Source organism: Nicotiana tabacum, chromosome 24 (assembly GCF_000715075.1).
Source record: "Nicotiana tabacum cultivar K326 chromosome 24, ASM71507v2, whole genome shotgun sequence".
NCBI classification, from domain to species: domain Eukaryota; kingdom Viridiplantae; phylum Streptophyta; class Magnoliopsida; order Solanales; family Solanaceae; genus Nicotiana; species Nicotiana tabacum.
Genome location: NC_134103.1, coordinates 87,818,250 through 87,841,258, shown reverse-complemented (window position 1 = coordinate 87,841,258; position 23,009 = coordinate 87,818,250). Strand labels below are relative to the sequence as shown.

Sequence of the window (23,009 nt, the reverse complement as noted above, 5' to 3'; positions counted from 1 at the left end):
GATAATGTGTGATGTAGCTGTGGGAGCTGTTCTGGGGAAACAAAGAGATAAAATGTTTAGACCAATCTACTATGCAAGCAGGACATTAAATGATGCTCAAGTAAATTATGCCACCACTGAGAAAGAGTTTTTTGATGTGGTTATTGCTTTTGACAAGTTTAGATCATACCTGGTGGGAAGCAAGGTGATTGTACATACTGATCACTCAGCGTTGAAATACCTGTTGAGTAAGAAGGAATCCAAGCCGCGTCTGATGCGGTGGGTGTTGTTGCTCCAAGAGTTTGACATGGAAATAAAAGATAGGAAGGGCATAGAAAATCAAGTCGCATATCATCTATCTCGGCTTGAGAAACCTCCAGTTGAAACAGTCAAAATAAGGGAAGAGTTCCCTGATGGGCAGATTTTTTCAATAGCAGCGGTTTTCGAAAGGCCGCCTTGGTATGCGGATGTAGCCAACTTTTTGGCTTGTGGATGGTTACCCCATGACCTCACTCGTGATCAAATAAGGAAGCTTCAAGGTGAGGTAAAAAGTTATTTTTGGGATGAACCATTCTTGTTTAAACTGTGTGCAGATGGTATGATTCGACGATGTGTGACTGAAGGAGAAATGGCAAGCATTCTGTCTCATTGCCGTGATGGAGCAGTTGGAGGTCACTATGGTGGAAATCGCACAGCAGCAAAGATCATGGAAGCCGATTTCTTTTCGCCTACTCTGTATAAAGATGCAAGGGCATATGTAGCTGCATGTGACAAGTGTCAGAGAGCAGGTAATATTAGCAAGAGGGATGAAGTGCCGCTCAACTCCATTCTGGTATGTGAAATTTTTGACGTTTGGGGAATTGACTTCATGGGTATGTTCCTAATGTCGCATTCTCATGAGTATATCCTAGTAGTCATTGACTACGTCTCTAAATAGGTTGAAGCAATCCCTACTAGGACCAATGATGCTCGAGTGGTGTGTGAGTTCTTGCGGAAAAACATCTTTACCCGTTTTGGGACACCTCGAGTGATTATCAGTGACAATGGGTCACACTTTGTAATAAGCAGTTTGCTACACTTCTATCCAAGTATGGGGTCACACACAAAACAGGAACCCGTACCATGCCCAAACTAGTGGGCAAGTCGAAGTGGCTAACTGGGAACTAAAACGAATTCTTGAAAAGACGGTTAGTGCTTCTCGTAAAGATTGGTCTATCAAGTTGGATGAAGCACTATGGGCGTATAGAACTGCGTTCAAAACAACCATAGGTACTTCACCATTCAAATTAGTGTATGGTAAGTCGTGTCACCTATCTGTTGAGATAGAACATAAGGCTTATTGGGCAATTACGATGCTTAATCTTGATCTTAGTCTTGCAGGTGATCACAGGTTGGAGCAGATGAATGAATTAGAAGAGTTCAGACTGGACGTATGAAAGTGCACGGATCTTCAAGGAAAAGACTAAAAGGTGGCATGATCGTCTGATTAAGCTAAAGAGGTTTCATGAAGGGGACAGATTCTTCTGTACAATAGTAGACTCCAATTATTTCCGGGAAAATTCAAGTACAGATGGACAGGACCATATGTGGTGAAACATGTATCACCATACGGGGCAATTGAGATCCAGAACAAAGACAGAACAGAAAGTTTCAAAGTAAATGGGCACAGACTAAAATCGTATCTTGTTGGAGGATTTGCACAACAATCCTCGAGCATCAAAATCAACTGAGGATGCCCGGTTGAGTCAAGCTGGTGACTATAATTCAAAACTACCTCTAACCCTTCTGGTAGTTAGATTTTCTTTTCTTTGGTGTGTAATATGATGTAGTAGGTATTAATCGGAAAAAAAACCAAGCGTGCGCGGCCGTGCATTGATCGTGCATATGGCCGCGCACTTTCAGGCCCTCACTGCCAAACATGCGCGACCGCGCACCTGGCCGCGCATTTTTGGCCCTTCACTGCCATACGTGCGCGACCACGCATCGACCGCGCACAGGTAATTTTTTTTTATATTTATTTTTCTTTTCGTTCTTGTTTCTTTAGAACTTCCGCCCCCTCCTCTTTCCTTCACATAATTCGAACCCCCCGCCCCCCTTTCTAAACACTTCCAATCTCCAATTCCCCCATTTCCCCTTCTTCTAACAAATCCTAACCCTACCCCCTTCTCTCATCTCTTCTCTACATAGATCCCCACCATCAATTGAAGTGCCTTCCTCCTTCTTCTCCCCAACCCAAATCGTCACAAGTTCCCCTCAGGTAAGTGAGATGTTTCCCCCCTCTTATTTTAGTTTATTTTCTTTTCTTTTCCTTGAATTGTAGTAGATTTTTGTTAGTTCTTTCTTTCTAGTTATACTTGTTATTATGTTGGGGTAATAGTTAAATTTCACCATGATGGGTTGGGTGTGACATTAGTGTATCTTTTGTCGAAATTGGGGGCTAAAGAATTGTTGTTTAGGGGTTCGGGTGAACTGTGCACATCAGGTATTTGTGTAAATTCCCCAAAGAGTTTGAGAATGTAAGTTTGTGACCAAGTGTGCTGGTGAAGTCTGAGTAACCACTCTTGGTCCAACCATCATGCTTTTAGCTGATATTGGTGTTTGTTACAGGTATTATGATGCCATCCAAGAAATGAAGAACCACAGGTGCTTCCTCCAGCGATCACGCTGGCTCATCCTGGCCACGAGCTTCTACCGATGCTCGCCCATTTGATAATAACAAGTTCGTATCCAGTGCAGCCCAGGAACGCTTCTGTAAAAAGGCACCCAAGAAACTCATACCGAAGAGGGGAATTTATATGGGGTCCCTCCAAAATGACTGCCCCAATATGTATCATGAATTGTTCTAGGGAGGGATGGGGATATTTTTTGAAGAACTTGACGAAGCCAATTTAATGGTTGTTCGGGAGTTTTATGCGAACTGCCCAAAACATGTTAACCATGTCTGCACGGTTCAAAAGAAGAGTGTGGACGCATCCATAGAGGCCATTCGGAGGGCCTACCATTTGCCAGTGTTTGGGGAAAATCTTGAAGCAGAAGACTACTATGACACATATAGCAGAGAACCACCCATGTGGCAATTGTTCTTTAGAACAATCTGCGTGCCCAATAAGGAGGTAGTGTGGGTTACGCTGGGGCGGAAGTTTCATTCGGCATCGCTTACTTTGAAGGGAAGTGTTGGCTCTACATTATAAATAGCTTCCTGATGCCTTCCTCAAATACCACTGAGGTGAATGGTCCCCGGGCTGCACTGATATGGTGTTTTATCAATGGCCATGACTTTGATGTGTCTAAGGTTATCCACGGCAAGATGTTCATTCACTGTCCTGTGCAAAGGTATGGGTTCTTCTTTCCATCCTTAATCACTCAGTTATGTCGTCAGGCACGTGTACCGGAATATAGGGACTTGGATGGGAAAGTAAAAAGGGAACAAAAGTTCCGGGCTGATAAAGTAGTAATTGGGAAGGACCCTGTTGGACCTGTTGAGGCAAATAGTGATGAATCTGATGCACCAGAAGAGGGTAATGAAGTGCAAGTTGAGGATGTGGCTGCTTCACCCCCGCACGAGCAGGTTGTTGAGGGAACCTCAGTTGTCAGATAGGACACAAGAATGAGTGTCTTAGAGTAGGAAATGACGGGGATACGTACTTATGTCACAGACTTGGGAGCTCGAGTGGATGCCCTTGCTACCCAAAATGCCAAGTCTGAGAGAAAGGTCATGACATTGCTGCGTGCGCTTGGCCGGTCTTGCCATCTAGACCCCGGCATTGTCTCCGACACGGACTGACTCTATCAGGGAAGTTTTCTTTACCGTACATTGTTTTTTGTGTGACATGGGGACATGCCACCATTTTAAAGTATGGGCTGGGGGATATGTTGTATGTATAGTGTATATATGTAGTAATGTATATTAGTTTTAGTTTCTTTTGTTAGTTTGAGAAGTCGAAAAAAAAACATAAAAGCTTAAAATTTTCGACTTTTCCCGATGATGGATATCATTCGACGGGTTTCTTGAGGGATTAAAGTCAAAAGAAAAATGCAAAAATATTTTCTTGTGTAGTTAGTATAATAATTCCCCCTTGGTTTTTCTTTGTGTAGTGTTTCTTTTCCAAAGGTTTCGTTTGAACGTGTAGTTAGTTTTTTTTTTAGAAGTAGGAACCCCTGTGGTATGGGTTGAAATGAAAACAAGGTCTCTTGAATTAGTTATGCCTTGAGAATAGTGAGTGCTTTAGTGTGACGCTTAGGCTCAGTTTTTGACTCTTGTATAAGTACCTTAAATTATATGATCTTAACTTTGCTTAACTGTTTTGACTAGAGTGTCTTGATAGTCCGATCCTAAGTGAGTTATGTGCCATATGGGTGTGAGTTTTTGTGTTATTTTGTGCATTGCATTCGATGTCTAGAACCTTCCCCGTATGTTTGCAAAGTGAAATAGTAGTCTTGTTCAGTCTAGAAAGTGATATAGGCATTTCTTTGTTGAGTCAGTGATATGCTTTTACCATCTAATTGTTATGTATCTTAGTTCACCCCTTTGAGCCTCTAATCATGTTTTGTTGGCAACCACATTATAATCCTTATCCTTTTGTTTGAATTGACCATCTATTTGAACCATTTACCTCCCATGAGCACTTAAAATTGTTATGAACTTTGTAAAAGTTGAAATGTGGGGTGGTTGGTTTGGCTTTTGGGTGGAACTATTGAAATAAGGAGAAATGTGTAATGTTTTTGAAAAAGGAAGAGTCACTTGAACTGGAAAAAAAAGAAGTTGTATTGTTGAAAAAATAGTGGTGACTCTTGATGTAAATGTGCTTAAATAGTTGGGAGTTAATGCTTGTTGATGTTAAGGTGGAGTATAGTTTGACGTAAGCGTGGGTTTCAACTGTTAAAGTGTATGTATTAAAGTGCTTAGAGAGGTGTAGTCACTCTTATTTCTAAATGTATCCTACCCGTCCCGCAACCTACATTACAACCAGTTAAAAGTCCTACTTGATCCTTGACTAAATGAGCTCAATTAGTAGAGTAGTATACTACGGGCAAGCCTATGGTGCATCTTTTGTGGCACATGAATGTTGTTTCTGAGAGTGAGTGAATTCTTTCTATCTTGATTTTCCAATTGTTCTTGAATTTTATTGTTTGTGGAACTACTCACTTTTGTTGTATGAGGGCACATGATTCATGAAGGAAAGGTAATTCTTTACCTCTATGTTAGAGTAAGTGAGTAAGTTGTGAATAATGCGTGGTGCTTATGAGTCAATTCTTAAGGTAAAGATGTTACACTAGTGTGCTTATAAGCCTATTTTAAATATTCTTAGTGTAATGAGTTAGAAACGTCGCTTAGTGAGGTTGTGTCTATGTAAAGTGTGGTTTAATTTCTCGAGGACGAGCAATGATTTAAGTGTGGGGTATTGATGGTAGGCTATAACTATGTATTTTGGCCACTATTTGCACTCTAATTCGCTGCACTTTACTGATATTTGAGCGTTAAATGGTAGTAAATTGCTCTGAGTGAGTGCTTTATGCTTTGCAGGAGCAATTCCGGGCTACAATGAGGTTAGGGAGCGTTTTTGAGCTAATATGGAGCGTTGAAGGCCAAGTAAAAGCTTATGGAGTAAATTGGGAGTTCGTCCGAGGATCATAGGAGGTTCGCGCACTTAAAAGGAAGAATGAAAAAAAGAGAGCAAAAAATTTCCCAGGTGCGCGGCCGCGCACTGACCGCGTACTGGGCCGCGCAAGTCAAGCAGAAACTGTCCAATGTGCGCGGCTAGATGCGCGGTCACCTGCCCAGGTGTGCGGCCGCGCACGTTCTTCTGAGAGAATATTTACCAGGGCTAAAATTATAATTCCAGGGGTGACTTTCCTTGACCTATATGAAGCCCAGGTCGTCTAAAAAAGGGTATCTTGGTTTTTAGGAGTAACCTTTGAGCGAGAAGAAGCACAGAAGCAACGGGAAATCGAGATACTTGATCCAATTCACTCAATACGAAAGTTTGGTTGAATTTGGGAATTGTAATATCTTCTTGTTCTTCTAACACTCTTGTTTTGAATACTTTCTTCGTTATGGAGTAATTCTCCTCAGGGTTGTTGACAGATGTTGTGAATTGATTATTGTTTTGGATTTTACTCTATGTTAATTGCCCGACATTACTGAATGAGTTCTTAATTGAATTACAAGGTTTATTGTAGTTTCACTTTAATCGAAAGAGAAGTTTACTGCTATTTGCTTTGTGCTATCTTAATTGGGTTGATTTTACGCATCTTCTAGGTAATCGAAAGAGCTTAAGGAGTTATTTATTTACCCAGTTCAGGAGAATAACCGAGAGGTGTTCTCCGGAAGATCATTCATTCACTATTTTTATGCATACATTCATAGGGCATGTTATTGGGTTAGCGAAAGGAATTAAAATTTATTCGGAAGAAGAATTGAAATACCTGAAGTAGCCTTATCATCTGTTAAATTCGAAAGAATCAATAGAAGCTAAGATTGAATTTAGCATAGAGTTACACAGGGGGGCTAGTTGATCACATATCTTGTCATCACCCTTGCCTCTCTCATTGATATTCCTTTGTTATTACTAATCATTCGGGTATCACCAGTTTCTTATAGCTGATAATCTTAGTTTATTTGTAGTCAATAATAACATAAATCAAAAGGTTGATTATCCTGGATAGTGTTAAGCAGAATAATTAATAGAATATTATTGAAACCAATCCCTGTGGAGATGTTTTGATACTATTCTATCTTTGACTAGCGAGCCTAAGTTTATACGTCGGTTTTGCGCTCGTCAGATTTTCCTTGTTCTGGCCTATGTGAGAGATATTAGTGTTGATACTCCTACCGTGGAGTCAGTTCCGGTAGTAAGGGACTTTCCCGATGTATTACCAGCAGATCTTCCGGGTATGCCACCCGATAGGGATATTGACTTTGGCATTGATTTCTTACCTGGAACTAAGCCCATTTGTATTCCACCATATCATATGGCCCTAACAGAATTGAGGAATTAAAATAGCAGTTACAAGAGCTTCTTTATAAGGGTTTTGTTCGGCCCAGTGTATCGCCTTGGGGTGCTTCTGTCTTATTTGTGAAGAAGAAGGATGGTTCTATGTGGATGTGTATTGATTACTGCCAGTTGAACAAGGTTAGAGTAAAGAACAGGTAACATTTGCCACGTATTGATGACCTATTTGATCAGCTTCAGGGTGCTAGAGTGTTCTCTAAAATTGACTTGCGTTAAGGCTATCATCAGTTGAAGATTCGGGAGCCAGATATCCCGAAGTCTGCTTTCAGGACTCGGTATGGTCATTATGAGTTCCTTGTAATGTCATTTAGGCTGACCAACGCCCCAACATCATTTATTCATTTGATGAACAGTGTATTTCAGCCCTATCTTGACTCCTTCGTCATTGTGTTTATTGACGACATTCTGGTGTATTCCCCAAGTCAGAAGGATCATGAACAATGCCTTAGGACTGTGCTTCAGACTTTGAGAGAAAAGAAGTTATATGCAAAAATTTTAAAGTGTGAATTCTGGCTTGATTCAGTAGGATTTTTGGGTCATATAGTTTCGTGCGAGGGGATTAAGGTAGATCTGAAAAATATTGAAGTAGTGTAGAGTTGGTCCAGATCGTCCTCAGCTATGGAGATCCGGAGTTTTCTTGGCTTGGCATGGTATTATCGCCGATTTGTAAAGTGTTTCTCTTCTATTGTTGCACCTATGACCAAATTGACCTAGAAGAGTGCTCCGTTCAGGTGGACCGAGGAATGTGAGGAGAGCTTTCAAAATCTCAAGACAGCTTTAACTACAGCCCCGGTATTGGTATTGCCTACAGGTTCAGGGTCTTATACTTTGTATTGTGATGTGTCACGCATTGGTCTCGGCGCAGTGTTGATGCAAGACGGTAGGGTGATTGCCTATGCGTCCAGACAGTTAAAGGTACATGAAAAGAACTATCCTGTTCATGATCTTGAATTAGCAGCTATTGTTCATGCCTTGAAGATATGGTAGCACTACTTGTATGGTGTCCCTTGTGAGGTCTACACCGATCACTGGAGTCTACAGTATCTGTTTAAACAGAAAGATCTTAACTTGCGACAAAGAAGATGGTTGAATTTCTTAAGGATTATGACATCACCATTCTCTATCATCCCGGGAAGGCCAATGTAGTGGCCGATGCCTTGAAGCATAAGGCGGAGAGTTTGGGCAGCTTAGCATATCTACTGGTGGCAGAGAGGCCTTTAGCCTTGGATGTTCATGCCTTGGCCAACTAGTGTGTTAGATTGGATGTTTCCGAGCCGAGCCGAGTTTTGGCTTGTGTGGTTTCACAGTCTTCTCTTTATAATCGTATCAGAGAGCGTCAGTGTGATGACCCACATTTGCTTGTCCTTAAGGACACAGTTCATCACGGTGATGCCAAGGAAGTCACTATTGGAGATGATGGTGTATTACGGATACAGGGTAGGCTATATGTGCCCAATATAGATAGTTTGCATGAGTTGATTCTCCAGGAGGCTCACAGTTTGCGGTACTCCATTCATCTGGGTGCTGCAAAGATGTATCAAGACTTGAGACAATATTATAGATGGAGGCGGATGAAGAAAGACATAGTGGAATATGTCTCTCGGTGCCTAAATTGTCAACAATTAAAATATGAGCATCAACGACCGGGTGGATTGCTTCAGAAGCTAGAGATTCCAGAATAGAAATGGGAGCGGATCACTATGGATTTTGTTGTTGGGCTTCCACGGACTCAGAGGAAGTTCGATGTAGTTTGAGTAATTGTGGATAGATTGACCAAGTCAGCTCATTTCATACCTGTGGTTACTACTTACTCTTCGGAGCAGCTAGCTCAGGTTTACATCGGCAAGATTGTCAGGCTTCATGGCATACCGATATCTATCATCTTTGACCGGGGTACACAATTTACATCACGGTTCTGGAGAGCCGTACAGCGTGAGTTGGGTACTCAAGTAGAATTGAGTACAGCATTTCACCCTCAGACGGACGGACAATCCGAGCGCTCTATTCAGATATTTGAGGATTTGCTTCGTGCGTGTGTGATAGATTTTGGGGGTGCTTGGGATCAGTTCTTGCCACTTGTGGAGTTTGCCTACAACAACAGTTATCAGGAAAGCATTCATATGGCTCCGTATGAGGCCTTATATGGGAGGCGGTGCCGGTCCCCAGTGGGTTGGTTGAACTGGGCAAGGCTAGGCTATTGGTTACAGACTTGGTTCAGGATGCCTTGGAAAAGGTTAAATTGATTCAGGATTGACTTCGTACAGCCCAATCTAGACAGAAGAGTTATACGGATCGGAAGGTTCATGATGCTGCATTCATGGTTGGTGAGCAGGTCTTGCTCCGGGTTTCGCCTATGCAGGGTGTTATGAGGTTCGGAAAGAAGGGCAAGTTGAGACCGAGGTATATCAGACCTTTTGAGATTCTTGAGAGAGTTGAAGAGGTGGCTTGCAGACTTGCACTACCACTTAGTCTCATTGCATTTCATCCAGTGTTCCATGTTTCCATGCTTCGGAAGTATCACGGCGACCCGTCTCATGTGTTAGACTTCAGCTCAGTCCAGTTGGACAAGGACATATCTTATGTTGAGGAGCCAGTGGCCATTTTGGGCAGGCAAGTTCAAAAGTTGAGATCGAAAAATATCATTTCAGTAAAAGTACAGTGGAAGGGTCATCCGGTCGAGGAGGCGACTTGGGAGACCGAGCATGATATGCGTAGCTGTTATCCTCTTCTTTTCACCACTCTAGGTATAATTCTAAACTCGTTCAAGGACGAATGTTTATTTAAGAGGGGGAGGATGTAACGACCCCAGTCGGTCATTTTGAGAGTTGTAGCCTCGTTCCCCCATTCACTACTCATATTGTACTTTATAGTTGTTATATGACTTGTCGGGGTAATCAGTTCGGGTCCGGTGAGGTTTCGGAATGAATTGAGACAATTAGTCTCAAAGAGGAAAAACTTAAGTGGAAAAGGTTGACCGGATATTGACTTATGTATAAATGACCCCAGCATAGAGTTTTGATAATTCTAATAGCTCCGTATGGTGATTTTGGACTTAGGAACGTGTCTAAAAAATTATTTGGAAGTCCGTAGTTAAATTAGGCTTGAAATGGCTAAAACAAAAGTTTAAGTTTGGAAGTTTGACCGGGAAGTTGACTTTTTGAAATCAGGGTCGGAATCCGATTTTGGAAATTTGAATAGGTCTGTTATGTCATTTATGACTTGTATGCAAAATTTGAGGTCAATCGGACTTTATTTGATAGGTTTCGGCATCGAATGCAGAAGTTGGAAAATTTAGAAAACCCTCTTGGTTTAATTTGAAGATTTGAGGGTCGTGTTAATGTCGGAATTAGGTAAAATTGGTATGGTTAGACTCGTGGTTGAATGGGCTTTTGTATTTTATAACTTTTGTCGGGTTCCGAGACATGAGCCCTACGGGCAATTTTTGAGTTAAATTTCAATTTTTTGTTGGAAAATTTATATTTTCATATGGAATTTGTTCCTATAATTTGTATTGACTGAATCGAATTAATTGTGACTAGATTCGAGCTGATCGGAGTCGGAAAATCGAGGAAAAGACATTCTTATTAACTGATTGAGCTTGGCTTGAGGTAAGTGGCTTGTCTAACCCTGTGTGGGGGAAATCCCCTTAGGATTTGATACTGTTGTAACATTTTGTGATATGTGAGAGTCGTGTATGCGAGGTGATGAGTGCGTACACTGGCTAAATTTGAAAATATCGGTTCTTGATGAGTAGTCTTCTTTTAAATTCTTTAACTAAGTTGCTTTAGTATATGTAGTGATCATGTTTAGTCTAGTATCACATATCTACATGCTCTAACTCTTACTTGCAATATGTGCAACATGCTTAGTTGAATTACCTGCTTATTTGATTTGATTTAAATCTTTAACTGTGAGATTCTTTCTGTAAATTCGTTGTTTCCTTCGGATATCTGTTGCATATTTACTTTGGTACTATGAGGTGGTTCCTCGAGAGATCCCCCTGTACTGCATATTTACTTTTGGGACTACGAGGCGGTTCTTCGGGAGATCCCCCTTTACTACATATTTACTTTGGGACTACGAGGCGTTTACTCGGGAGATCCCCCTGTACTGCATATTTACTTTTGGGACTGCGAGGCAGTTCCTCGGGAGATTCCTCTGCACTGTATTTTACTTTTGGGACTACGAGACGGTACCTCTGGAGCGCCTCTGTTGTTTACCTCTATTTACTGTGTTGTTCACTTCTCAGTCATTTCATTATATTATTATATCCTCTGTCTTACTTTTCTATTATTTCCAATAGGGCCTGAACTAACCTCTTCACTACTTTACCGAGGTTAGACTTGACACTTACTGGGTACCGTTGTGGTGTACTCATAATACGCTTCTGCACATCTTTTTGTGCAGATCCAGGTATTTCCTATCAGACTAGGTATCAGTGAACTAGCTGTACACGGAGACTTCAAGGTACATCTGCCAACGTCCGCAGACCTCGGAGTCCCCCTCTATACTTAATATGTTGTCTTCCTGATTTCTCATTAGACTATGATGTATTGAGACACTCAGAATAAATTCTTAGAAACTTGTGACTTATTTCTACCGGGTTTTGGGAGTTGAAATTATTGAATTGCAGTTTTATATTTATTTCATATGTTGAAAATTGGGCTTCAGTTTTATTTTACGTATTTCCGCAAATTGTTAGGCCTACCTAGTCTTAGAGACTAGGTGCCATCACGACAACCTACGGAGGGTGAATTGGGGTTGTGACACCTCCCACCATCTGAAGGCATCCCCTGATAGCTGAAAAGTAGTAAAGGAGACCCCACTAGTCTCCAGAATACCCGCCGTGCGAAGAATCCGCTGGCACCTATCCAAGAAGTCCTTAGCATCCTCTGACTCAGCCCCACTGAATGATGGAGGCCTGAGCCTCCGAAATCTCTCTAGCTTCTTCTGCTCCTTATCACTCATAATGGGACCCACCTGGTCCTGAGAAACTGCAAACGTCTAGGCTGGTAGTACCTCCGGTGTCTGAAGTCCCTGTACCACCTATTCTGGAGTACGGGCAGCGGGAGTCTGAGTACCTCCCCCGACCTGAGAAGTGTCTGGCACGGTCTGAACAGAAATTGCCTGAGCAAGGCTAGTGCAAACAATCAATATCTAAGCCAAAGCCTCCTGAAGGCCTGGAATCAAAATGGGCACAACTGGTGCCTGAGTTGGCCCCATTGGCTCAGCCACATCTGGAACCTACACTTGAGCTGAAGCAACTGGTGGATCTGCAGGTGCTGCTCTAGCTGCTATACAAGCTATACCTCTGCCCCTACCGCGGCCCTGGCCTCTCGTGGCCCTAGCTGGTGGTACTGGTGGCTGTCCATCCAGTCCGGTAGCACGTGTCCTCACCATCTGTGACAGAATAGAATATGAGAAGTTTAGTTCCCGGAATAAAAAAATCTGCACGACAAGAATACAAGAATGTGAAGTTTTCCTAAGGGTTCGGCAGCCTCTCGAAGATAAGTACAGACGTCTCTGTACCGATTCGCAAGACTCTAAACCTGCTCATGACTCGTGAGACCTATGTAACTAGGCTCTGATACCAATTTATCACGACCTAAATCTCCACCCGCCGTGATGGCGCCTATCATGAAACTAGGCAAGCCAACAACTCATGCATACCAACACTTTCAAATTCATATTATACTAAAACAGGTTTAAATAAGTGAAAACCTCATAAATACTGGATGAAACGTCACAACTAAATATAAAAATTTCCAAAATCCGGGTGTCACTGAGTACATGAGCATCTACACAAATACATAGTCTGATACATTATTTAAGAAAGTAGAATTGACTAAATAAAACTGAGGGATATGGGAGGAGAGTCAAGGTCTACGGATGCCAAGGCAGCTACCTCGTTAATCTCCGAACGGCTGAAAACTCTGATATCAACAACCACCGTGCCTGAAAATACCTGGATCTGCACATGAAATGCAGGGTGTAGCATGAGTACAACCAACTCCATAAGTAACAAATCTAACCTTTGGACTGAAAGTAGTGACGAGTCCAAACAATACGGTCCAAACACATAATTAAACAGTACGGAAATTTACAGAACATATGATAGTACTATCTCAGAGAAACTCATAATTTATAGGTACCAGTACAGGAATGTAGACATACTTCCAGGTTTAATAATTAAACTCAGAACAGATAAAATATGTCAAGTCTGAATGATATGAGGAATATGACATCTCTATATCTATATGCCAATATGTATATCGTATGTGATGCAACACAATGAAAGCCCCACGTACTCACACTCTTGGAGTACTTGGCCTGACTGTCTCAATTCTCACTCATAACACTCAATCACTCAGCACTGTACAGGGCAGATCCAACCTGAATCAAATATCGTGAATTAATAGCAACTGCACTCACTGTGGGTGTGCAAATTCCGGAGGGGCAGATCTAACCCAAGCGCTATAATAAGCCAAACATGGTATGAATCAATAAATCCTGCTATGGCGTGCAACTCGATCCCATAAATATCACTCACAAACAGGCCCTCGGCCTCACTCAATCATCAATCTCTCCAGTTTCTCGGGCTCACAACACTCATGCTATGCAGCCCAAATAAATGATACATGATGTAACGATGTATGATAACCGAGACTGAGATATGACATGCAATAATGAATGCAATTGAGTACATAACTGCAATTAAGTAGCTCAACAACAAAGAACGACCACTGTGGGTCCCAATATTACTAGCACATAGCCTAAACATGATTTCTAGCATAAATCACACCTCAAGTGCTCTAACACATAGAGTACAGTAATAATTATTCAGACAAGATAGCTACACAGTTCTATGGAATCGACTAAATCACAATTGCTACGGTGCACGCCCACACGCCTGTCACCTAGCATGCGCGTCACCTCAACATCAATCACATAGCAGGTAATTTCAAACCGTGCAAATCTCTACTCCAACACGCCCTTGCCTCGCGAATCGGCCTCTGAATGCCTCGAATATAGCCACAAATAATTCGATACAATCAACTCAAGCTATAGGGATCAATTCCATATGAAAATGCTAGTTCTTAATCAAAAGTCAAAAAGTCAATCCCCGGGCTCACATCTCGGAATTCGATGAAAGTTACAAAATTCGAACACCCATTCAACCACGAGTCCAACCATACCAAAATTTCTCATATCCGATACCAAAATCTCGCTCAAATCCGCAAAATTCGGCCTAAGAAGTTTTCTCCATTTTTTCCAAAGTTTTCACCCCAAATCACTTATTAAATGATAAAATCAAAGATATAATCATGGAACTTAAATAAAACTAAGTAAGAATTACCTATCCCAATTACTCCCTTGAACATTTCTCCAAGAATCGCTTCAATCCGAGCTCCCAAAATTAAATTTGTGAAATAAACTCAAACCGTCATTTTGAGACTTTAAATTCTGCCCAGATATCCCTTAATCGCGATCACGAAGCAAAAACTCAGCTGCCCAAGAATTAACCCTACGCGATCGCCTAAAGACCCACGCGAACGCGGTGACTAACCTTCACAAACCTACGCGATAGCAGACACTGCTACACGATCGCGAATAACAACCAAGTGGAACCCAGCTGCCTCACTTCCTCTTCGCGAACGTGGCTTAGCCCACGCGCTCGTGATGTACTGCCTGACCAACCTATGCGAGCGCATACTCTTACTCGCGAACGTAAAGAGTAAAAATTCCACCTTCCCAAACAAGCCTTTGCGATCGCGGACCTATCCACGCGATCGCATAGAAGGAAACCAAACCTGAACACCAACAAACTTCAGGAGACTCCAGCCATTTCTCCAAGTCAATTCCACTCCGATGACCATCCGAAATCCACCTGAGGCCCCCGGGACCTCAACCAAACATACCAACAAGTCCTAAAATATCATACGAACTCGCTCGAAGCGTCAAATCACATCAAACAACGCTAAAACCATGAATCGCGCATCGATTCAAGCCTAATGAACTTATGAACTTCTAACTTGTACATTTGATGCCGAAACCTATCAAATCAAGTCCGATTGACCTCAAATTTTGCATACAAGTCATAAATGACACAACAGACCTACTCCCACTCCCAAAACCAAAATTCGAGCTTGGTAAGCACAAAGTCTACTCTCGGTCAAACTTCTCAAATTTTCAAAACTTCTAATTTTCCAACTTTCACCATTTCAAGCCTAAATCAACTACGGACTTCTAAATCACTATCTGGACACACTCCTAAGTCCAAAATCACCCAATGGAGCTATCGAAACCATTAAAACTCCATTTCGGAGCCATTTACATATAAGTGAATATCCGGCCAACCTTTTCAACTTAAGCTTCCAACCTTGAGACTAAGTATCTCAACTCATTCTGAAATATCCCCGGAACCGAACCAACTAGCCCGACAAGTCACATAACGACAATTGAGCATAAAATAAGCAGTAATTGGGAGGAACGGGGCTATAACACTCAAAACGACCGGCCGGATCGTTACAGTTGATCATGATGTACATAAGGTAGATATATTATTTTAAGCTCAAATGACTTTTGATTTATGATCTCTTGTTAGGAAATGCGATCTACTTTTAGTTTCATGAATCTGCTTCATTTTAAGCTACAAGTTACATTGATTACCTCTTTTATAATGTCTTTTACGTTTTTAATTACCTCTTGAGTACTCTTGAGTCTAATTTTGAATTCTTTGCATTTCAAAGATATTTTTAAGAGCGAAATAAGTCGCATTTACAAAATACTGATATGAACTCCACAACCAGTGTAATTGATATTAGGTATACCTATAATGGAGTAGTGTGCTAACATGGCACGTAAATCTCATAAATCTTCTATTTTTATTTTTTTGAAAATGTAGAACTTTTAAAATAGATTACAATATGAAATTCCATCGAGAATACATTAAAATATATAAAATTTATCAAACGCAAATGTTACAGAACTCGATTTAACGAACTAGACACAAAAGGATATGTACATAATAAAATTCTAAGTTATTACATTCTTACTGATAGAGCAACATATTATGTAATAATAAATATTAAACACTTAGAAGAAAATCTGGCCACTTATATATATATGTATACAAGCATTTGGTTTCAATTTCCAGTAACCTATATTCTCTTACATTATTGATGATCATCAGGATACACAAACTTCATTCCAGATCTTCTTCGTCGGCCCTGATTATGTGTATTCTCTGTCGATGAATTCTTATTATCGATATTATCCGATCCATCTTCAGGTCCACGAGCAATATCTTGATCATTATCTTCTTCGACTTGAAAATTAAGCAATGTATCAAGGCCATCGTCTGTTTTGGTGTTGTCAGGGTAATTTTGATCGTTTGCTAGCTCTGTATAGTTGAAGCTCAATTGAGTAACTTCGGACATTGATTTGGTTAACAGTGGCCTTTGGCGTTTCAAGAACAAACATACTACAGCACAATCATCTATCTTTGCGCGCGGATATTTGTATTTCCAGGCTCTAACTGCACATTCCACAAGCAATCTTGCTGCCATTGATCGCTTTCTTGCTGTAGCCACTATCCGCATCACTTCATCGTTGCTTAAAACATCCCACACCTAAAAGTAGAAAAGAGTTTAAGTTCTATCAACTGATAACACGAAAAATCTTTACATTATTAATGCAACTTAACCTGTTATAACATAATTAATCTAAAAAGTAAGCCTTTCAGGCATTATGTAGAATAATTTAAGTAATAACTAAGTCATGTCAAAGATGATTTAGTAATTCCTATGATCTAAACATGTAGATGCATTGTACTTGTCATATGTAGGATTATGCATCTATTCAAGTGTAGAAAAAACCAGACAGATAATGCAATAATGTGGTATTTAAGTTGAAGAATTAATTCAAATAGTTGTCCACCCAATCGCTCAAACTAAAAAAAATCGGTGAATATATCATACATGCATAATTCATATACAAAAATATGTATAACCGTGTATAATCAGTGTATAATCAATGTATACCGGCTAGAAAAACTTGTTATTTGTAAAAAGATGCTTACCCCATCAGTTGCCAATACAACAAATTCGTCTCTCTCAGTAAGCTTTCTGTAATACACTTCCGGGACTGAAATGAGGCCAAAATCTTTCAAGCAAAAATCTCCAAAAGCTCTAGCCATGGCCAAGCCAGGGCAATCTTCATCTGGCATCCAAACTCTATACACATTTGGTTCTTGTTCCATTGCCATTACTCTTCCTTTGCAACTTTTGATTCTTTCATATTCACCTAATGATAAAAAAATAATACAATAAATATAATCTGAGATTTTTATTTGGGTCTTAAAATTGTGTTCAGTAAACATTTTCTTGAGAAGACCTACTTGGAATGTGAGGCTTCAAGTCCACTGTGAGTTGTTCAGAAATAAGCTGATTTTTCTCATCCCTGGTGCAAATTATAGCTCGAGAATCCCCTAAGTTTCCAATTAACAAATGTTCTCCCTGAAAATTCAACAATTAGACTAAATAAAGAACCACAAGCAAATCATCTATCCACATTATTTCATTTTTAGTCTATTCTAAAAAGAATAATCTTTTCTAAATTTTGAATTTTTTAACTTCAAACTTGCAATTATCGTTAATTACGTGTTCTTTATAGCGATAAAATCTCATAACATGCATGTTTAATACACAAATTTTAAGGCTATGTTGTCAGGGGCGTATCTAGGCCTAAGGGTATTGTTCCTCTCCCTAAACCATGTGTAATTATGTTATATTTTTTTAAAATTACTTAAATATATGTGAGTGCACCTATGCTCAAAGACTCATATGGTGCAATAATTATTGGATGCATCTCTACGAGTAAAATTGACGGTTCAAATACCACTTCGGACGAACTTATTTTCGGCATGGAGCATTGATATTTATACGTGAAAATCACCAAAAACTTTTTAAATGGCATTAATATATAATTTTAAAAATGTAGTGAGTTCATGGTAAAAGACTAAAGTTAAACACGTGATTCTAGATCCACGTCTTCACAATAGTGCACCCATCATCTTGAAATCCTGGATCCGCCTCTGTAATAATGTTGCTATACACTTGAAGTCCTTTTTTGTTTAAACTTGATACTTAGTCAAACACTGGTCATATATAATAAAACATAGGGAATACTTGTATACCTTCTTAAATAAAGTAACAGCTGTTGTGCCACTGGAATAACTCTCAATAGAAGGTTCCTTCTCAAGTTCTTCATCCATTTCCTTAAAGGACTTGAGAAATGCAGCTTTCAGTGTAGCAAAGAGTGGGTTCTGATCAGTTTCATCATCATTTTCAGTGCTTCTTTGATCACTCACATCATTAGACTCCTTTAAAGATGACGAAATTTTCGCCGGTAACAAGTCGCGTACATAGCGCGCGACTTTGTGGCCGGAGGGACCATGTCCATCAAATACACCACAAAAGAACGTACCTTTCTGTCCACCAAAGTTCTACATATACATCAGAAAATAAGTAAGAAAATTATTTATTTTTCAAAAAAAATATTTTTCCTTCATAGAAACACAGCCATTATGTATAAATTAAAATGTATTAGTACTAATTCATCCATTTCCGGGCAACAGTTCACAATCATCAATAAGAAAAGGATGATTTTTTTTTTTACTATTATGAGGGTAAACATAAAAAAAATTTTATATATTCATGGTAATGAATGGAAATACAAATTAGATATCCGAGAAATAAAAAAAGATTATGGAAACATTAATTTAAAGTGATTATTCTCACCCCTTTCTTCCTCGTGGAAAAGGAATAGAGACATAACTTTCATCTGTCTGTTAAAATGTAAATATTATATCTTTCGTCCTTAAGAATGGGCTAATTACCCACAAACATAATGATAATATGCATAATATTACAATATTAGTTTTTGGAGAAGAAGAAAGAATAAAATGTACCTCCCAAACAGTCATGGCATCTTGATTAATCCCTTTTTTACCTTGTTGACTATACATTGATACAAACTTAGAATATCCATGCAACCTAATATGAGCACCAAAATCTCCCTTTCCTGCAAAATTACCATTATAATTATCATCTTCAACAATAATAATATCTTTCTCCTCTTTCTCCTCCACAAAATGGTGACGATAATTTTCTTGATCAAAATGCCGTACCCTTTGACAGGTACAACATGCACCCATCTTTAATATTTTTTTCTGCAATATAATCTCCTCAAAAGTAAATCTTGCCTCAGGAGTTTAAAACCATTCCATATAATTTTCAGATTCAACAAAAGGCAGAGTTTTCTTATCCATTGACTAGTTAATTTGGTCCTTTTCCTAATGTGGAAAATGGATTATTCCTATAGTAATTTTGAAGATGGAATGGAAATTAGAATACAAGTTTCCTATGAATATCTTGGCAAAGAGGCAAAAGACAATAAGGAGGACAAATCAAGAATGTTGTCTCATGAGATAAACATTCATGATTTGTGAGGAATAAAGGAACAAATAGAGGAGAATAAAATCGTCAATATAGTCCTTTTCTTTTTCTTTTTATTTATTTTATTTTTATTTTTGGATAAATCGTGAATAGTTTGACCATTCAGTTACACTCGCATTGCCCTCAATTGCACCTCTCTTATTTTTCTGTCTCCATTTTTCTTTCCCTATTTTTTGCTATTATATTGTTTTTCTTACATTATTAATATTACTTCTTCTAGATTCATAGTTTGTTTGGCGCCAGTAATATTTGGAGAGAGTCAAGTAATTCTTTTACTGATTATAATTTTTAAACTTTAGATCAACATTTTAAATTTTAAAATAATGTGATTTATAACAGTACATAGTTTCTAGACTTTCTACACTTGGGTTGCAAAAATTTAGCTGTTGCTTATGCCTAAGATCTATTAGCACATATTGCTAAAATTGCACGTAAATTTTGCCTATTTCCTTTTGGTTTATATATCATCCTATTATAATCCTAAATCACATGAAAGCTCATAACTCAGATTGATTACGGAAATGATTTTTCCTTACAGTTACATATTTCATGGTTAATGAGCCGAAGTCGTAGTGATGCAATTTGCAAGTCCAGTAAAATTTAGGCCAAAATACAAAATTGGCCACTCGACTGAAACTAATTGCATTTGTCAGCCAAAAAGTCTATAAATACGTATATGTTTTCTCTATAATATACATGTATACAAAAAATACATATTTTATCGGTTATTATTTTTGTAAGCGGCTAATAATACACATTAATTTTTCAAATTTAATGATGGGGTATTAGCGTAGAAATGGCACCCGGTAGCCACATAAAGGGTTGTTATTTAGGAATTAGCCACTGCGTCCTGAATTTCAGTTTTTCAGTTCAAATTTTCAGGACAAAAATGTCTTAAGTTATCCTGAAGTTAATATTTTTAGATTAAAATTTTAGTATAAAATAAGTAATGACTAATCTCTAAATAGCATCTCTGAGAATGGCTATCTGTGTACTTGCCCCTGTATTAGCCCATTTATGCATAACTGGGCTTAAGATGTAGGTCTGTTGAACATTAGTTCAGTAATATTGAAACGAGTTCAAGTGCTCTAAATTTAAATTAAGAACGCATATGTTTTCTTTTCGTGTTTCAGTATTTTAATTTTCAACGGGTAACGGACAATTCCAATGAAAAATATTTAGCTTTTCTTTTTTCTTATTCCCTTTTTACATGTTCTCTGGTGCATCATTTACTTAAAAGGGCAACCATTATGCAAGGAATAATGAAGGGATATAAGCAATTCTATTCCTTGACAAAAAAGGGGAATATCTAGTTTTAAAAAATGATAATAAAGACATAAATTCCAAATTGTGCAAAAGGTCGTAAATACATATGATATTAGCTCGTTATCTTCATAAGAAACCTTGTTATAAAATCAATCACTTCAATACTGTACGGTCGTTTTGGGCCTTTCTACTTTTGATTTCATTGTCGTTGAAATTAAATATAAACCACCTATTCTATTTTTTTATTCTGGTACCTAACAAACAGTCGTCAATTTTCGTCCACATAAAAATTTTTAAAAAGAAAAGAAGCAGAACAAAGAAGAGGAAAAACAAGAAGAATATATTCCATAAATTCCCATTTTTATTATAAAAAACTTCTATGGAGTAATAGAGAAGAGTGTACCTTGTAGTCAAAGTCAGAGTCATATAGTCTAATACCGTGGGATATATTCTTCAAATTTCCAAATGTAAAGCCTAACCGACTTTTAATTATTTTTCTAATCCCGTTTTTCCTTATCTGTTAAATGTGAAATCGTGTTTCTGAAATCACAAATGAACGATTTTCTTGTTATTTTATTACATTATGGAGACGGGAGGATAGTGAAATTGCGAAAGTCAAAAACTGACACTTACTTAATGAAACATTTTCATTAGCAACACTAGGTTATTTGTTTTTAGCAATTAAAACGAACTGTTTTGTTCTTTTTAGGATTTTCTTTCCTACTTAATAATTAATACTATATATTAGCCTTTATAGATGCATACTCATTAATTTTAGAGAAGGTAAAAAGGCAAAAAAACATAAAGTGGCCAGCAAGCACGACAATTTTAGTTTTGTCTGGTAGCACTAGCAACTAACAACACATGTAGCATAGCGTACATTCCATAATTCTTTACAACAGTCAAAGAATACGTACTTTCACTTTTATTATTTTTCCTTGGATAATTCTTTTTATATTATGTAAATATTTTTAGAAATTTAATATATATATATATATATATATATATATATATATATATATATATATATATATATATATATTCTACTATCTAATAAGAGAGAGTTAGCAGGAGCTGGACGACATGTCTGCTTGGGCTTCTGAGGAGTATTTGGTCATTTCAGTTGAAATGGAGCTATATGATTGGTTGATAGAGAATCAGGCACCTTTAAAACTTTGAGCACTTTGACAAGTTTAGCCCTCTGCTTATATCATCACTAGAGATGTTCATAAAAACCGAAAAATCGAACCAAATCGAAAACCGAATCAAACCGACAAAAAAACCCGATACTTTTTAGGTTTGGTTTAGTTTTGGTTTTGAATTTTAAAAACCGATCAAATTTGGTTTGATTTTGGTTTTAATCAAAAAATAACCGAAAAAACCCGAACCAAACCGACTATAAAAGTAGCTATTTAAATTTATTATTACATATATATATATATATATATATATATATATATATATATATATATATATATATATGTGTGTGTGTGTGTGTGTGTGTGTGTATGTATATATGTATATTTTTATATAAAGTTTCTAAAATTTTATGGTACATACTAGTCATTTATATTTTTAGTCTAGTTCTTTGTTATTATAATAATCTAATTTTTTGCTTTTACATTCTAGTTTGATTGGTAGTTTTCTTTTGCAAAGTACAAGAATTTATTTCATGTTAAAAATAATCGATTTTTAATTGAATACTTTAATTATTCATCACTATTTGATTCAATTATCATCAATATATATTGGTAAATGATAGATTTCTCAAAGAGCAATTGATTTGATAGTGTTACGTTGAAAATATAGTCGCCGGAATATGCGTTTGGTAGTGTATGTCTCATATTTAAGAAAAACAACCGATGAATAACCGAAAAAATCGAAAAACCGACAAAAACCTAATCAAACTGAATCGATAAAAAACCGACTTAATTGGTTTGGTTTGGTTCCAATGTTTAAAAAATCGACTTACTTGGTTTGATTTCTTTTTCAGAAAAAACCGACCCAAACCTAACCATGAACACCCTTAATCATCAGCCATCACCCACATACTTTCTTCGGCAAAGGTCCAAATATACCCATTTACTTTCGAAAATGGTCTAAGAATACTCATCGTTATATTATTGGGTTATCTATACCAAGTCATACTTTGGGTTCAAATATACCCCCCATTTAAACGGAGGGACACGTGTCATAGTCCTGTTGGCAAATTCTAAATATCTCCTAATTTTCT

General features: G+C 38.2%; 1 protein-coding gene across 1 annotated transcript; it reads right to left on the bottom strand.

Annotated features, from left to right (window-relative positions):
• Positions 1 to 15,979: 15,979 nt before the first annotated feature.
• LOC107816942 (putative protein phosphatase 2C 65) lies at positions 15,980 to 19,540 on the bottom strand. The gene is made up of 5 exons (XM_016642689.2): positions 18,964 to 19,540; positions 18,190 to 18,498; positions 17,392 to 17,509; positions 17,074 to 17,297; positions 15,980 to 16,624 (listed from the first exon to the last, which is right to left on the bottom strand). Exons 1-5 carry the CDS (start codon positions 19,207 to 19,209, stop codon positions 16,169 to 16,171), a joined length of 1,353 nt encoding a protein of 450 aa, XP_016498175.1. The 5' UTR covers positions 19,210 to 19,540; the 3' UTR covers positions 15,980 to 16,168.
• Between the last annotated feature and the right edge of the window lie 3,469 nt (positions 19,541 to 23,009).

Bases quoted from the DNA above. Each gene is read 5' to 3' on its own strand.
- LOC107816942 (XM_016642689.2), bottom strand. From the start codon at position 19,209: ATGGGTGCATGTTGTACCTGTCAAAGGGTACGGCATTTTGATCAAGAA. The intron at 17,510-18,189 runs GTATACAAGTAT...TTGAATTTTCAG, and splicing joins CTGTTACTTTATTTAAGAAG to GGAGAACATTTGTTAATTGG. The intron at 17,298-17,391 runs GTAGGTCTTCTC...TTTTATCATTAG, and splicing joins CTTGAAGCCTCACATTCCAA to GTGAATATGAAAGAATCAAA.